The sequence below is a fragment of the Achroia grisella genome, unplaced genomic scaffold, assembly GCF_030625045.1.
Source record: "Achroia grisella isolate CSIRO2021 unplaced genomic scaffold, CSIRO_AGI_Agris_v1 utg546, whole genome shotgun sequence".
Lineage (NCBI taxonomy): Eukaryota > Metazoa > Arthropoda > Insecta > Lepidoptera > Pyralidae > Achroia > Achroia grisella.
This window is the reverse complement of record NW_026712931.1, coordinates 3,345,518-3,364,452: the sequence shown is the minus strand read 5'-3', so window position 1 is coordinate 3,364,452 and position 18,935 is coordinate 3,345,518. Positions and strand designations below refer to the sequence as shown.

Here is an 18,935-nt window from a genome sequence, read left to right as displayed (position 1 = left end):
AGACACAGTTCACAACCGATGCTGAGAAATAGACTATACAAAATCGTGAAACTCTCAATCTCAATGTGTTCAAAACTAAGACTGTTCTAAATCAACGATTTTGACCCCAATAATGGATAGTCATAATTGTTATGTCTTCAAACATTTTTGATTTCTTGCATTCAAATAGACTTCTTTTAATTAAATTTAATTAAAATTTCTACATGATTTTATTAAATAAATTTGAGAAATATTGTCACGAGGATAAAGATGATGGTTCTGCACCTTGGAAACTGCAGCAAACACTTTATATACATATATTTTTCAGTTTTCTTAGCGTTTGTAATCAATGTTTTCCTTACCATATAATTCGACATTCTATCCGGCTATTATTCTCACTAGCATTCACTTCGGATATTTCTAGCATAAAATTTATCTACATTATAATATTATTTTCCTTTGACCTAATTACTGAGGCATGGCATGAACTGATTGTATATAGTTATGAATACTGTTCGGAGATCGCAATATATTTTGAATTACATAATGCACTGATCATATACGTAAATATGATACATGTTACATACTTACTTTAATAATTGCTTTGTTTATTGACTAAATAGAATAGAATTTAATACGATCTGAGAATTTGCATTATCACTACTTATTTGAGAAGATCCAAATTTTGAAGCAGTGAAAGTTATCCTCTGAAATGTAAAATGGTCGCTCCTATCATTGAGGTCCCATTTATTGAGAACTTTAATGGTAAAATCTAGTTTGTATTTTTTTTTCGGTTTCTAAGTTATTATGTGAAACAACAAAAATAAATATATCCATTTATCCGTTATATTTCATATTTACCTTTATACTTTCGCTAAATGAGCTTTTGAGCGCGATCTAATACTCGTATTGCAAAAAATCATTATCATCATTTCAGATTTGAGATATGCGAATACTACTGAAATTACATGAAATATGTTTATGTTTCTAGATATATTAAGATAATTAAATTTTATTGTTCAGGCTATTACCCCTCTGCTCGAGTTCCTGGACCAGCATTTGTCTTCGCTCAACACATGGTTATTGCCCCGTGCTTTCACCCGAGCACTTGCGGGCTGCTGGAGCGCTGTACTCAAAGAGGTGTCTGCTCAAGCCGATGCTGGTGGAGCTGAAAGACCTAGGGTTTACCATCACAGACTGAGGGAGGCTCTCGACCTTCTCGCAGAATTTTTCCACGCAGAAGGAAAAGGTACGTAAATTTAGAGAAATAAGTATTGTGTTTCATACCTCCATATGAAAATAGAAAGATTCATCAAGAGAGATCAAGAGTACTTGATGTCTTTTCATAAGCCTCACTAGTAAGTGCTGGCCTCACTAGTAAGGCCTATGCTGAATTGTTATAAGAGCTACTTAAATAGATCATGCACTTTCTAAGGAAAGGGTAAGAAGTCGCTTTTTCGAATTCTTATGAATTGGTATAACTTAACATGTAGATTTGTTGATAGAAAGTTGTAGTAGATTTGGTGCAATGTTTTGTCATTTAGAGTTATTTAAATATTTAAATTAGATAAACTTTAGTGTAAATAAGTACAATGTCAGTTAATTCTCCTCCATCTTCCTCCAATTTAGAAATGAGTCAATTTTATCGTGTCTATTTATATAACGAAAACTCCAACGAACTTGAATATAATAAATTAAATTGAAACAATAATAATTGAACCAATTCTAACTTGTTAACTTGATCGCGTTTGTATCTAAAACAATGAACTTTTCACACGGAGAGCCGAGGTGAAACATAAGTTTCTTCAAGAAAGTTGTTTCGTCATGTACTTAATTAGCTAAGTGTTTTGTAAGAAGTATTAATTATATTAATGTTACATTGAATTATTCGCTTCATTAGGTTTGCCAATGTCTGAGGTACATAACAGTGAGTGGATACGCGTTGAACAAAGGATGCAGTATCATCAAGCGCCCACAGAAGAGTTGCTAGAACTGTGGCTGGCCGATCGGGTCGCCGAGCAGGTTCGGACACCGTTACCATCGCCGTATGGCTCCATATTAGTTAGGTAGAGTATTCCGCGTCACTTAATATTATCTACATATTTTATAAGAACGTTGGACTTCATTACTAAAAGCAATTTCGCATATTTATTACCGCTTATTTCAAATTTGATATTACGTAATATAATTACATTTTCAACCAGCAATTTTTTATCTAGCTCTAAATTGAATTACATTATACTTAATTTAAATTAACTTTCTACTGAAAGTACTGGTAACCTTGGTAAAGATTTCACCAGGAATTCATTTACCATTTTGAGCGAACTAAAGAAAAAAATAACATAGTGTGAATGCATAATTATGTGTAGTATTAAGATATACGACCCATGGAGACTTTGTAGGCATAAAGTCATTTGCGCTATTTCAGCCGCTTAGCCATGATGGGTTGTGAAATAACACGATACTGGAATATCCTCACATAGGTATGGTCTTCAGAATATAACGCATTACCCCTGGTATTGCGAGCATCACATGATAACGTGATAACCGTGTCCTGTTCATGTAAATAGAGACACAATTATTATTTATCATCAAATTAGCATTTCTATTCCAATTACATAAAAAATAACTATAATATATAAAAATGCGCGTCGGAAAAAAAATATTAAAATCATTATAGTAAATTGTATAATTGCTATAATAGTATAGACACGAGTAATATAATATAATTATATCGGCAGGGTATATTTCAACCACGACTCTCTGTGCGTGGAAGTGCTCTCGGCCCGCGACGTGATCCCACTTGATCCCAATGGGCTAAGTGACCCGTTCGTAGTACTCGAGCTATTACCTAAAAGGCTCTTCCCTAAAGCGCACGAACAGACTACCAATGTTCAAAAGGTAAAGTATTATTGATAGTATGTATTATATTGGTCTTTAAATGAATATGATTATTCTAATGTCACCTATCTCAACAGACAACCGGGCTTTGTAAGTTCTGTTTCGATTATAGGGTTAGTTAGTTCATGTATATAGGGAGGGAACAAACATTTGTATTCATATGTATTGTTTGTGCCAGTCTGTGTGTTTTCTGTGTATATTATTAGGTATTATCCATTTTTAGTAAATACACACGGCGTAACCTATTCTAGGTTACTCTCGAAGTTTCTTATTAATCGAGAATAGTTTTCATGTCATTGTAAGAGACGCTCTCTCAAAGATACTAATCTTTATTAATAGATTAATTATTTCTGGAAGCGCGCCTGACTTGTAATAATACTAATTTGGAATGACATCAATAACAGAAAACTTTGAACCCGGTGTGGGACGAGTGCTTCGAATTCGCGGTATCTCTAGAAGCATGCCGGTCTAACCAAGCCACGTTGTCAATGACCGTGTGGGACCGCGACGTGTTGACTGCCGATGACTTCGCGGGTGAAGCGTTCGTATCCCTATCTCGGGTACCCGGAGTTAACAGCCATGCTCCTCCAGACCCACTGCGTCCTCTAGAACTGCCGCTTATGCAACTCCACGATAGAAGTAAGTAATCAAAATTAAATTCGGCCTCTTATAACGGTATTTTTTTTATCACTATCCTTATCGTCCAATTCGGCTAGCTACTTCAGTTGAAAAAACGGGCACATTATTTTTATCCTATTATTATTTAAGTCTGTTTCAAATCAAGGAAATAGTTTGAGTAATTTGTCAATGTGTATCAGACGTAACCAACCACGTGTCCTTTTTATTATATTAAGTAGTAAAAATGATTATTCTACCGTCACATATTCTATACAAAATGGGTAGTTAAAGGCATTATCAACTGTCGATTTCTTGGTGAACGCAATACTTGCCCACATTTAGTAGGCTATATATGACCATCATGGCAAGAGGGGTGCCTACCACCGTGCCTCAGATTAATTTGTTTTGTTATCAGTGTTTAAATCACCGGAAAGTTAGTCAGATGTATAAATGGACACCATATAAAGTTATTTGTGTTTGCCAGATTTGAATTCTAGACCTTTTGGGTGTAAGGCCACCAAAAGGCCAAAACACTCTTGAATTCCCCATTTAAAATGTACGTTTTAAAATATTCAAGAATTTGTAATATCTGATATATAAATAATGAATAAGTACTGAAAGTCATTAAAGAATTTAACAGATTATATATTACAAACAAAATACAATAGTTTAGATACGCGTAGTAGTCTACTTAATTATATCTGTAGGATCTCGTATTTTTGATATTTACTTATACGCCTCAACGTATTTACTGAATACGAAGTGTTCGTTTCCGCAATATTCTCTGGGTAATACGAGCGCCGAGCACGACTCTCTGAGGATCTTTATGCAGCCGCACGGTCGCACTAAGTGCCGTACACACAGTGCAAACAGATCGCCCTCCACACCGAGACTCTACATTATAGCCTTTTTAAGAGAGTATCCATAAATTACGTCACATCAACTTCATATTCTTTTTAACCTCTCCCCTCCCCTCCTCCTCTCCGACTACGTTACTGCAGAAGAAAACTAAATTTTACAAAAATATAAATATAATTTTAAATTTCTTCAATTATGAAATGTTACGTCACGAAATTTAGGAGAACCTCCCACCACCTATTTTATCACGCTTTATCGTCCCCCTCCCCCCAACCCTCTTATCGTGGGACGTAATTTTTGGTTGACCCCTAATGTGTTAAATGATTAATTGCGTTTCTTGTCTAATAAAAATAATATTGTTCCCAGATCACCCCATTTTACAAATATTGGAATCGCGCACTACCGATAAATTAGCCATGGAATTTGTCAAGAAACAAAAACTACGATTTGCCGAACAGTAGGCAATTAATTTCAATTATTATATATCTACATATTATATGTCTTTCTGTAAGTTCAAATTCAGTTTCATAATTTCAATTCATGCACAACGTCCATGTCGACAATATAAGTACTTATAAAAATATTTTACTAAATTAAAAGAGTTCAATATTTTTAAAACAAATTTACGTTACGTACTAGTTGTGTATAATAGAATCAAGGTTAAATTATTGTAAGATGTAATAACACATCAGTATTATTGTATAAATACATATTGCAAAGACTGTGTATATCTTCTATTTATGAGAGAATATAAAATGTCGTGTGTGTACTTTCAAAACTTTTATATGTGTATGATAGATAGTATGCACCCTCGGAGCTTATGTCCCTAGTTATTAGTCTCTATTAGAAATTCCCGACCAAGTACTTTAAGATTCGACGTTACCCTCTACTTTGTGACAATTCAATCATTTGGTAGATTCACAAGCATATTATATGACTTGTTTGGATGTGTAGTACACCCACTTATATGCTGATATTAAAACCCATCAAGGCTGTAACAGCCACGTGCATGTATGTAGTAAGTAGACTGTGACAACTGATGCAGAATATACACATCGTACGAGGTCATAAAATGTTCTCACTTTAATAAACTTTATCATATGAAACTCTCTCACTATGAGCTTGTTATGAATTTTAATATTTTTCCAGACTATATACACGCTTTTGTAATTTATATTGCGGTTTGAAACGAGCTTTGCATTGGTCACCTATCCGTCGCATTATTATTATTATTATATACATGTCTTTGACGACTGATTTTCATTGTTAGTTTAATTATTGTACAAGTATAACTATATAAATTTTATAACTTTATGTGAATAAAGTTCACTGTGTATACAATTAAAAAAAATATTAATTAAATATAGAAAAAAATGTATTGATGTTTATAAATTATAAATTAGTGAGTGAATAATTATATACTAATCGATATAAGAAATCTTCTTAAATTCTTATTTAATAAGTGGTGGTATATCGCTGGAATTGGAACTGTTCAATACTTAGAGAATTAAACAAATGTTTGTTACCAACTCCAGGTAAAAGACATTTTCAATTAACAGTACATTTGCATAATTGACCATAAAGAATTTGTTGTATTACAATTTCCATGTATTAATATATTTATAAGTACAAGGTGAACAAAGTCCCATTGTGAAGGTAAAATACTCTTTAAGAATTGATGTATGCATAAAGTATTTTATGTTTAATTTAAAACTCGGCTTGGAAACATTTAAGTAAGAGCAAACAAAAAGTACCACCGAGGGACGTTATGGATCAAAGAGAGCGGGCAGATATACTATAATATAAATGATAAAAACTTTCACCTCGTACAATTTTGTTTGAAGAATTTATGGGGGAAAAGTTTGTCAGAACGATAGATTTAACAAAGCGAGATTTATATACAACGTAGACGTAAGGTACCCAGGTCAAATATGGCTAACCGTAAAATTAGGCCATAAATATTCATCTCTTAACTAGAATGATCTTACAAACTGAACAATATATACTATAAGATGTGACAGTAGCCATCGAAGCTACGCACATGCAAGGGCCTGACGAATTGCCTCAAAAGTGAATGACACGACGCTGTTATAAAAATCACTCGTAAGTTTTCTTTATTCGTACAATGTCATTGAACAAATAAATACAGAATGTTATAACCCGACTACCTACTCGGGATTCACATTTGATATTTCCATGTAGTTTTTATTTTGTATATACTATAACTCTTATATTTTGTTTGTTACTATAACTTTAATTGTAAATTCATTTAATATTACGTATTTACTTTCTTTTCAATTTGTACACTATATGGATATGCTTTAATACCTACTGTTTCTTAACCTATTGTCATTAAATATAGGAAAAAAATCGCGTCAAAAATTATGGTGGCCATATTCGACCTAAATATCTTAATATTTTACGAAAATGTAGGATTTCAGTTGCAAGTGACTAGCACCGCATAGCCTACTCATAGGTAGGTACCAAAATTACAATTATCCGAATTGCGCAATCCAACCACGATATGTACTTGTAAAGTATAACGTCATGACAAAATGAAGTAGGCTACTGTGATAGTAAACCGCCCTACAGACGGTACTAAAATCAAGGGCAATATCGCAGCATTAGTGGTGGGAGTAAATTTAGTCGGAGGACATATGTGAGGCACTGTGTGAAATTGGCCCCGATTTTGCTACACACGATGCCATCTAAGAAGAAACGATCCACGGCGCTTCTTACTACTACTCCGATTTTGGTCACTAAATATAGTGTCGTGTGTAGGCCATGCAACTTCTATTAAACTACACGAAATATCAGTTGTTACGATATACTCTATACCAATGTCGAAAGATGCGTAAGGACATAATAATCTAGTTATTACTTACGGCAACTTATGCCGAGAATATATATACATATGATATGGTGTGCATTAGTTACATTTTATGACCATTGAATGAAGGCTAGATGGCTAGATAATATATAGCAAAAGGGCTGTAATATGACGAAAGTAGGTAGATGTTGTTGTACAAGTACCTATCTCCTTTAGATTTTCTATACGTGTATTATAATATTACAATGTGGTCTCAATTTTCGAAATTAATTACAGAACCATGTCATATCCTCTTCCAACTTGATCATATCAATGAGCTTTTAACTAATTATATTGTATACTGAGGAGGTTAGACGTCAAAATAAGAATTTTATGAAATTTATTTTCGTGGATACAGCGACCTCCGTTTCCATATAATTAAATTTGTTTCTTATGATTGAAACTGTCACTCGACATTTAATGGACTTTTCATTAAACATCAAGATATTTGACAGTAAGTACTAGAAATATTATACAATCTTTTGGCATAACAAGACCATTCCAAAAGTCAATTACTTATATAAAATAGGACTATACAAATAAAATTTATGATGTTCAGATTTAGGTAATATATATTTTATAAAGTATTGCTTTTCATAACTTTTTTTTATAAAAGTGTCTATTTATACAATCGTAATAAATATACATTAATTTCTACACATTATATTTACCTATTACCTATTTTATACAAATTAAAACCCACAGAATATTCAAGAGCCACCCGCGTTCTTCCTTATGAAAATAAATGAAAACGCAACATGTTTAATAGAAAATATTTAATATTTTTGACTAGTTTCTTTATTTATAATAGTGATTTATATTTGTGAATCACTGTTTTTACTACAATATTGTACCTGTTTAACAATATTATTATGTATTTTTTAAATCAATGAATACATGTGTCGTTACTCGTATTACCTAATATAAACAGGTGTTCGTTATTATATTTAATATACTTACTATTTATCTGAATAGAAGCGTGTGATCTAATTTTCTATAAAATATAACTAGAGACCTAAATGAACTATGTAGATGTCTGTAACATCATTGTACACTTCAATATTATACAAATGTGAGCGTTATATCTGTAGTGTTAACCAATGTACCTATGTGTTAAATGCATATGCATGTATTAAAAGAAATTAAATTATCTGTGTCTGTTACATTATGTTTACAGTTAGTTGAATTTAAAATTATTGTATTACTGATACTTGTGTTCCTGGCTTCAAATAAACTGTATTCAAAATAAATATCTATTCTATTATTACTGCGCCATAAATCGTACTAATAAATGGGAGAGTATGCCAGCCTGCCTGTTTATTACATTTATAACCACTAAAGTATTTCTAAAAATTTTATCTATCGTAATTACCAGATATCTATCTAATCATGTATTCGCGGATTATCTCATTTCATTCACAAATAATATACCTAATTGTTAATAACAATAATAGAGACAAAGTTTGAGTCACAAAACCACGCCATACCCAGATACTAAATATGAAATAGATAAGTACACATAAACATACATATATCTATGTTATCTAGATGTAGGTAATGGGAAAAATAATTGGTCATAGTACTTTCAATTGCTGAAACAATAATAATCGAACACCCTAAATTAGGTATCCGGTATTAGATGTGTGATTTTAAAATATTAGTATTCGAAAGGCAAAATACTAATAATTTTATATTTAAATACTTTGTAGAAAATATTTTGTATTTGCAAAATATAAAATACTCTTTGTAGTGTGTTAAAACCTTAACACTGATAATATAACATTAGGTAAGATATGATATGCCATAACGCTCCCGATATTATTTTTAGTGCTATTATGAGAAAATAAATTAACAAAGCTGTTATATACCAAAGTAAGTACTTATTATCACAGACACGATAATATTACAAACTCTCAAGTCAAAATTCAAGTCAGATACGTCAACGTCTTCTCTGGCAAGCTCGTTACGGTAACAGTATGTTTACTTAAATCCTTAAGTTTTTGGCTTCCTTGCTTGTTTAAAGCATTAGGCGTTTACCGAATGTAGGCTTAAGGGAAACATTTTGAACTGAGATACGCTGTTGCCAAAACATTTCACAACTTCCTTTACGGTAAACAATATGTGTTACTTACCTATTTCATAATTATCTGGTCATATACATAATTCTGTTATTGCGAAGTTAATCATATTTACCTACTCTATGTATCTACTACTTATTATATTATCCGATGTAAATTACAGTGCGGAGAATTGATGTTATATTCCTTATTACGAACTATTCAAAATACAATAATCATAGGATTAGTACTGATCTATAAACAGTTGATAATAATCTACGTATTAATATATTAAAGTTATTATACTTGTACAAGCAAACAGATTCGAGAAATAGCAACATTAATTGTTTTTTAAATGATATGACATAGGAAATAGTTTTATAAAAAATCTAATCTATATTGGAAACATTGAACGACGAATTTTGTCCTACGATTGGCCTACGTTTTATGTCACTACCGTATGTATAACTTAATGCACAAGTTTAAAGAGTTTTTGTACAAAGCAAGAGATTACATAGTGCAATTATGGGGTTTTTTTAGAGTCGGTTATTGAGTAAAGATGTGATACGTAACGAACTCTGAGTGCAACATCATTCAGACTGTACAAATCTATGTTTGGTAATTGTTATATTTGTTAAACTTTAAAGGCAGTACTCTAATAAAACGCAGAATTAATAATGAAGAACCGATCCCTTATTATTATTATTATATATAATAGGAATATTAATATATATATATATATAATAGTCACAAAACTTTTTATTTTGATTCGTTTGAACTTAGATCTACTCACTGTATCGCTCACTCAATGTATCAACTCACGACAACGAAAACGACGACGAAAATCAAACTACGATTGGAAAGGAAATTACTGTGAAGGTACTATAAAACCAATAGATACTGGAGAATAATGCTAAAAATTGTAAAAAAAAATACTTTCACGAAACGAGAAGTGACTTCCTTCATTATTGTAAAATCTCTACCAAAATAATACAATACAATCTTGGTAGGTAGGCCTAGAATTTTTTATGTACGTTTCCGATATTAATAATAATATAAATGTATAAGACTCGTTACTAATCTTTTAGTGTAGATAACCTAATACACTTGCATCGTCTTTACCTCCATTTATCCACTACCTTATATACATAGGTCTTGTTCAATGCCTTCCACGACATGTCATGCTACTTTTTTTCAGCTACAAATTGCTGAGATCACACTGATATTTGTACCTAATAGTTACCGGAAGTACATAGGGAGGTATGTTATGTGTTATTATGGAGAACCAATCCCTTTTATTATGTTATATGTTATTTGGTTCGTATCGTACAGACAAAAACATTGATAATGTAATGATGTATCTATAAGTACAGTATAAGAGTTTGTCGAACAAAGAAAATTGCTTCAGATAACGTCACTGTGCACAACAAAAGTACAAACTAATTAATACAGTCGATTTATGAAAAGAAGATCGAAAATTTTAAAGGTGTCCATAGTTATAAAGGATATGTAGATGAAGGTGATCTAAAGGTAGCAACTCGCTACTTGCGACGCGATGTGGGTTATTTCAATAATGTCCCCGACCCCTCTCCATACAAAACGTGTTACTATGAATGTTTTCTACAATAACCAATAGAACTCGTCAAAATTTGTTGTTGTTCATACTATCGTATGCAAATAATCAACTTTTCACACAATTTTTTTAATTTCATATTTACACGTTACTGTATAACTCGTTTTCACCAAAAAAACGCTCATTTTAGCTCATTTATATTAACACAAGACTGTACAAAATTTTAAAGAAATATGTAATACATTCCAATTATAATGAATTTTCAGAATAATGAAAGAAATACCTTTCTTTACAATCTAATACCTACATGTAATAGAGTAAGTCGAGTAGAGCAGAAAGTAAAAAAATACGTCAAATGCATAAATATTTACGGTAACATATCGATTGAAAGTATTTCGATGGCGCTGTGTGTGAAGACGCAAGATCTCCGAAGTTAGAACGAATACTAAAGAATATCTACTATTATCTACATCGCAATTTTATTACGAGAATACACTACACTCCTCTTAAATCTCGAATGTATCTCAGTGCATTTACCGTGATTTTACTTACAAGTCATACCTACCTATATCTTTAATAATCTGTTTACATGAGCAAGCAATCAGTATTCATTAAAACGATTTATAATACCATCTGAAGCTACCACCAGTTTCGTTGATAGATATATTGACAAACAATTATCATTATCAAATTAATACCCAGTTTATCGCATTATCCGCAAATTATAAAAGCCGTTACTGTCAGTTATGTAGAGAGTTGTTCATAAGTCGCGACAAAAATGTGGCGTGAAAAGCTTTTCTTATTTTATGGATTGACAATAGCAGTTGCTGGATCCTCCCTAAATGAAGACTATATTGAAAATTTATATAAAACTCATTTAAATGCTGGTAGAATATCTGACAATATTTATGAAGATGCACGTCTGGATGTGGTGAGTTACTTTGGTTCCGAATTTAATCTATACTTTTTGGTAATAGACACCAGCTTATATTTTAGTTCACTTATTATCATTACATATATCTTCATATTATATATATATATTCTATGATTACATTAGATATGCATTACTACTTTTTAGTAAACCTGACCACTGCCAGTCTTATTAAAAAGTTCTTTAAAAGAGAATATATAAAACATATTTAGAAGACTCAGGAGGATAAGACTCGTTATTACAGTTGTATTAAGGACCTAACTTAATACAAAATTTACTAAAATTTTTAAATATTACATATTACTAAATAACAAAATCATGAATCATATTATTATGCATTAAGTGGAGCAGGAAATCTAATTCAAACACATTAATAAGTTATTGCGTGAATTTAAGATTATTTATTTTAACATCATTATTACTATGAATTGAAAAAATATTATTCCAGCCGGAACTTGTAAGGAAATACAACTATTCTTTCGAAGATCACAGTATTACAACTGACGATGGTTATATATTGGGAATACATCGAATTCCACATGGTCGGGACAACAATAACGATCCAAGTGTACGTAGGCCCATAGTGTTTTTGATGCACGGTCTTCTCTCCTCGTCTGCAGATTGGGTTCTTATGGGTCCCGGGTGTGGATTTGGTAAGTATACACATTGCCTTTAAGATACATAATCCTGTTGATTAGTTTCAAATTTATAATCATATGAACAACTGTTAATGAAATGTACTGGAGGAAGTAATGAATCAACTAAACAGAATAAATAGAATTCTGAATCTATAGCACTGATTTATAATTTATTATATATTTCTTTTGACAGCTTATATTCTTGCTGAAGAGGGTTTTGACGTTTGGATGGGCAATGCCCGTGGCAACTATTATTCCCGTCAACATATTAGTCTTAATCCAGATGCTCTTTTGAGTACTAGATTCTGGGAATTTTCGTGGGATGAAATAGGCAACATTGATTTGCCTACAATGATTGATTATGTACTCAATAACACCGATCAGGAAAGGCTTCACTATGTGGGACATTCTCAAGGCACCACATCTTTCTTTGTGATGGGAGCTCTTCGACCAGAATATAATCAGAAAATTACTTCTATGCATGCCTTCGCCCCTGTTGCATATATGGCACATAACCGGAATCCCTTCTTCTTAATGATAGCGCCATTTTCTAACAGTCTTGAGGTTAGTATAATCATAATATCAAAGAAGTAGGCTTCTGAATAATTATAGGAAAATTTATCTATCACGTTAAATTGAATTATTCCATCGGTGTTCTGGCAGGACGAATAACGTTTTAAGGAATAAAAATTAGTGTATCTATCTAGATATCTAGATCGATTTTTCATCCTTTAGTTTTGGTTACAAATAATTTGGTATCACCACTAGGCGAATCTTCATCCGTTAAAACACTAATATAAAATTTTTGTTTTCAAAATCGGTGGTGTAGTGGCGCCTATGTAAACTCGAAATTTAAGTACCTACCCATTATAATTAGGTAGGTACGTACATAGTTCGAATACGTTTATGAATAGTAATAGATTACCAAATGATGAACTACAAACTAAAATCTTAACCTACATCTAATTCTACATACCTAAATCCTAGTTTGTAGATAATTTAGTAACTTAATTAGTTTAATGAATTCTAATTAAATGAAACCTTAAGTCTTTTATTTACTAATAGTATCTATATTACTTATTTTTAGACTCTAGCATCTCTTATTGGTATTGGTGAATTTTTACCCAATAATCTCATAATGACGTGGGCTGGCCAACAATTTTGTATGGACGAAGTCATTTTCCAACCTATTTGTAGCAACATCTTATTCTTGATCGGAGGGTGGAGCGAATCCCAACAGAATACTGTAAGTATATCCTATTTATATTCTAGTATAGAGAAAAGCAAATTAAAATGTAATCCGCACTAATATTATAAAATGTGTCTACCAGTCTATTTGTTGCCTTTTTATAACTGAGGACTAACATAGGCTCCTTATACAAAAAAAGTAAACGAAGTCGCGGTAAATCGCTAGTTAATTATAATAAACTCCAGAACTAAATATATTTGTTAAAAAGTTTGTGTCAAATTGCAGACTATGATTCCAGTAAAATTCGGTCACACGCCCGCTGGTGCATCCGTAAGACAGTTCGCCCATTACGGGCAAGGAATTTCTGGTAAACGTTTTCGCCGCTATGACCATGGATCTCGTCGAGCAAACAGAAAAGTTTATGGAAGCCGGACGCCTCCGAATTATGATCTTTCTAAGGTCACAGCTCCAGTCTTCTTACACTACGTTGACCATGATCCTTTAGCTCATGTGAATGATGTCGACAGGTTATTCAGGGAACTCGGTAGACCTGTTGGTAAATTCAGAGTTTCATTACCGAGATTCAGTCATTTGGATTTCTTATGGGGTATCGACGCTCAGGAGCTAGTGTATGATCGAACCATTAATCTTATTAAATCAATGGAAATTAACGGTTTGAATGGCCTGAGCCTGAATGTTGAAGTAGAAAATTAAGACAAATTCATACTAATATTATAAATTCGAAAGTGTGTCTGTCTGTCTATTTGTTACCTTAATATGCGTGATTGTATCACAATGTATAAATTTTTATTAGGTATGTTCTATGTATATTAAGTACGTATTTTCAAAAAAGATGTAAATATGACACAAAAATTCTTAGCTTAGCTCGGGCGGGACTAAATGGCGCAGTGTGATTATCCTGAGATAATATTATTATTAGTATTGTACAAACACAAAAATAAAATGATCTCGTAGGGAACAGACTGATAAGTTTAGACAGATAACAATATTTGTGAATAAACTAAATAATCAAATAGTATCTACTATTTTTCATTGATAAGAAAATTATTGAAAAGGAAATAACACTACAATAAAACACTACATATAGTAAATAATTGTGTGTGGTTTACAATAAGGATTATTATATTGGTTTAGATAGATTAAATCTTTCTAATTGATAAGTCGTTGTCATTTTACATGTAATTAATCAACCTAATTATTGCGTTCATTATAACGCACATGATGTTACTATAATATATCTAGGTACTTATTATACCTAATTATAACCTTTTATTATTTCCTTATGTAATTATGATATTGTTCTCCGTCGCAAATACTATGCTCTATCGCTGTTTGAAAGTCTGTATGTAGTTTTTTGTGTAGGTATTTGTTATTTATCCAAACATGGCAGCAATACCAAAAGATATGGAAATATGCAGCAGTCTAGAATTTTTTATAAATTTTACATATACTCAAATGACTGTGCAAAGTATTTTTTACACAAATATTATACTTTACTGTAAATTTGTCCAAAGAATTCAATACAATAGCTTTTTTTGGACTACTCTAATGGCTGCAGCTGGCCTTTAGAGCTTCGTCGAACGATAGAGGGCGAGTGCAGACGGCACTTCAAACCTGCGGATTTATGGCGCGGGTGAAGGCCAACTCCCACCTGACGGATATAATTATAATACGACAACAGCAAATAGGAAACTAGTATCCTCTACACAAAACTAAAATATACTCAAAATAAATGCGCTTAGTTTTTTTATTTGATGTAATTGGAAAGGCAATCAAGGTAAGACATCCCACCTGATTACTACTTAAGATTACCTGACGTCAGTGATATATTCGAGTACATGAACAGAACTGTTTGCGTTCGTGACGCCCGTGATACCACTCATGCGTTGCTATTTCGAAGGACAAAGATGTCATCCACCTTATCCTGTAATTTCATTGCCATATCTCACCCCTCAACGAAGTAACTACTTGGCGCCACCCACGTAGATGACTTTTTACAAGCTCTACCACAGTATAAAACTAATTAGGTACTTGATTCAATGATTACGTTTTAAGAAATAACGCGGTAAGAATTTTTAATGGTTCCCCAATTTATTTTTTTGTTGTGTGACATGACGTTTGTACGACACGATTTGACACTTAATGGGTCGGATCCTGTCAGTTGGTACCTATACAACTCTGGAGACCAGTTACTTTTGAGTCGCTGCGGCTGAACTTTAGTAGTAGAAGTTTTTTTTATTGAATTAAAATGGAATGGTAGCCACGCTTGCGCTAAGACTACAAGCTGGCATGACACCAGTGAAGTTGAAGGGATGAATGATGAAGTATGACATCAATCAGTAAACCCACTTGACGAATCTAATACGAATTTGGCAGAATGCTTTCCATGAGGGACCGTATGGAGGTCGACCTGACATTGCTAGCAATGTCGCAAACTAGTCTCCGTTAATATCTACGAATTCCAACCAACTTATAGATTGTAAAATTGATGTGTGAAGACAGTGTCCAATTTCAATCCGACAGTACGTCCGACCGATCGGATACCAATCGTGTCGTACGTAGATCCTTTTGGTTGTTCCTGGTAACGCGGGGTCATTGACTTATTAAAATTCAGGGCAGCGCGCACCGACCGGTGTTCACGGTGATGTTATAGCTTTATTTTTGTCAACCAAAATATAGGTACTCTTATACGATCTTACAGATAAATTTAAATACACTAGGTATCTACATTGATTACCTTTTAAACTTATGCTAATCCTTTGCTACATTACTACCTATAATAAAAATATAAATGATCACTGTAACCAATGTGTGTGTGACTGTGATCAATATAATATGTACATAAAAGATACCTCAGCATCATCATCAGCCCACTGCAGTCCACAGCTGGACATAGCTGTCTCCCAAGACATGCCACTGGGCATCTTTTTTGGTGAACTTTGTCAACGTAACCCTAGCAATTAGCTGCCTATAAAATTTTTGTGTTTGTTCCTCTAATCTCAGATTTTTTTTCGGACTACTCTAATGCTGTTGGCCGCAGCTGGCATCTACAGGTACACCTGACGATAGAGGCGAGTGCGGATGGCGCTCCAAACCCGCGGAAGGACTTATAGAGCGGTTGAAGGCCATCTTCCGCCTGACGCTACGGGGTACGGAGGAATGATTCGTGAGACCTTCAGTATATATTTATTGGGATCGTACCACCAATCACATCATACCAATCCTTGAGAATTTAATATAAGTCGTATTTCTTTTAGAAATATTCAACTCTACAGATAGTTTTTCAACTGCTATAAATGTATAGACACACTAATGCACCACAAAATAATAACAAATTAAAAAAGCAAATTAAACTACTAAATCACTTTAGTAAACTAAATGTTATAATTAAAATTAAACATAATATGTCAATGAGTACATAGCAATATGAAATAAAGCATCCAGTATTATGATAAGTACTTATAGTGTTTTAGAAGGAGTTAATATTATTTTAAATTTCTAACAATTTATTAACATTAACTAAAATAAAAATAGCTAAGAAATAGACAGTGTTCTTAATAAAATTTATTTTTCAATGTGTGAGTAAAGTTAATTTTATAATGAAATAAATAAAGCTAAATGTCAGTCTCCTAGAAATCATCATCATCTGAATCAAGAGCTGCTCTTCTTCTATCAAATTTCACAGTGCTTGTTGATTTCGGCATTTGTTGATTAAGTGACTCTAAAATCTGAATAAGTTCTTGTTCAGATATTTTAGATTGAACTTGACCCATTTGAGCCATCCTACAGATCATATTTTCCACCATCGCTGCCTTCTCCGGCCGGCTAATCTTAATTGTGTTCACTGAAAAAAATAAAATCTTTATGAATAGAATGTAATGTGCATGAATGAAATGTATTTTAAGTAAGGGACTCAAAATGGTTTGTGTAGTCTTTTAGTACAGTATCTGAAAGTTTTGGTAATAAAGTAAGTATATAAAATAAACCTAAGAACTAATACCCTAAGACTTGGACAAAGAGCCATTTTACTGCAGGCAGGACCAGATACAGAGAGAACACTTACATCTTACAAGCATGAAAATCTTTCAACCAACTTCCACACCATATCACCCTATTTTGTTCTAGTACTTCCACAGTTACGAAACTCATATGCAACAAATTATTTAATGGTACATATCTATGTTTTATGCCATATATTATATTATATGTTAATACATCATTATTTATAGGTACATGAATCTATATCTTGTATACTATAAGACCGTAACATATAGCTTCAGATTATTTTATTTGAATCGTGAGTAAAATTTATTTAATAATAATACCATTGCTGAAGATTATTAATTGGCAAAATTCAATATAACCAGTAATATGTAAAATTACACTTTTGAGTGTGAAAATATTTATTTCATGAAGAACTCTTCAAACTCATACACATATTATAATAAGATATAATTATTATTGTAATTTACTATACTGAAATTTCCCTGAAAACTAGAACTCTATAATCATAGATTACAATGCCAATAAAGTAAATTACAAAACTGCCCATTTCAATAAATCTAAAAACATTTAACAAACCTGAGTGCCTACATCATATTACCATAATAATATTACCTACATCTAGCTCGGGCATTTTGGTCCAGTACTTGAGAGAGAATTGAATTCTTGGTTTCTTCCATTGCTTGCATTCTCTCTTCTTGGGCTTTTGCCTGATTCGGGTCGCCCGTCCCCTAAAACATTTGTAAGCACAATAATTAGAAATTACTAAAAAAATTTTTTTTTATATTCGTCCATCGCGTATTCAATGACGGAACAGGTAAAGATCCTTAGACCAGAAATTATCAAAATAACTTTTGAATAGTATTTTTTTTTATTCTAAAGAGCTATTGGTACGCTATAAGTTGTGGTAAGATATTGATATTTTATAAATATATAAATAATTAAAACTAAACATTCTTTTTGGAAACTTAACCTATAATTTTAGTTTTTCAAAAGTTTACTCACACCATGTTGAGCTTGGAGTTGTGCTAGACGTTGTTGCCTTAACTTTTCCAATTCTGGATCATCCATGTTTGTTTAAAATAAATAAGGTACAAAATAATTAGTTTCTTGTACTGAATAGGATAATACACAAATAAATGACGAAATAAAATGATCATAAATGATCTCTAAATACGAATTATTATCTGACATTGACATTTCACAATCAATCACAGATTAGAGAGACTACAGGAAAACTTTTTTTATTCATTATTTCACGGCTCTGGCATCTAGGAATTGTCAATCGTCAAACCTAAT

The 18,935-nt window shown here is 32.3% G+C and overlaps 3 protein-coding genes across 3 annotated transcripts in view; 2 read left to right on the top strand and 1 right to left on the bottom strand.

Moving 5' to 3' along the window:
- Positions 1–6,232, top strand: part of LOC131848009 (BAI1-associated protein 3) — a 50,994-nt gene extending 44,762 nt beyond the window's left edge. The window contains exons 20-24 of the mRNA XM_059197746.1: positions 1,003–1,228; positions 1,880–2,045; positions 2,721–2,880; positions 3,285–3,519; positions 4,723–6,232. Coding sequence (XP_059053729.1) covers positions 1,003–1,228; positions 1,880–2,045; positions 2,721–2,880; positions 3,285–3,519; positions 4,723–4,817 — 882 coding nt within the window. The 3' untranslated portion in view covers positions 4,818–6,232. The remainder of the gene's footprint in view (positions 1–1,002; positions 1,229–1,879; positions 2,046–2,720; positions 2,881–3,284; positions 3,520–4,722) is intronic.
- Positions 6,233–11,269: 5,037 nt separating this feature from the next.
- LOC131848007 (lipase 3-like) lies at positions 11,270–14,369 on the top strand. Its single transcript, XM_059197745.1, has 5 exons — positions 11,270–11,786; positions 12,235–12,439; positions 12,618–12,988; positions 13,512–13,670; positions 13,899–14,369. The coding sequence occupies exons 1-5, from the start codon at positions 11,634–11,636 to the stop codon at positions 14,325–14,327; spliced, it is 1,317 nt and encodes a 438-aa protein (XP_059053728.1). The 5' UTR covers positions 11,270–11,633; the 3' UTR covers positions 14,328–14,369.
- Positions 14,370–17,176: 2,807 nt separating this feature from the next.
- Positions 17,177–18,784, bottom strand: LOC131848257 (programmed cell death protein 5). Its single transcript, XM_059198058.1, has 3 exons — positions 18,642–18,784; positions 18,256–18,367; positions 17,177–17,478 (listed from the first exon to the last, which is right to left on the bottom strand). Exons 1-3 carry the CDS (start codon positions 18,705–18,707, stop codon positions 17,264–17,266), a joined length of 393 nt encoding a protein of 130 aa, XP_059054041.1. The 5' UTR covers positions 18,708–18,784; the 3' UTR covers positions 17,177–17,263.
- Positions 18,785–18,935: the final 151 nt, after the last annotated feature.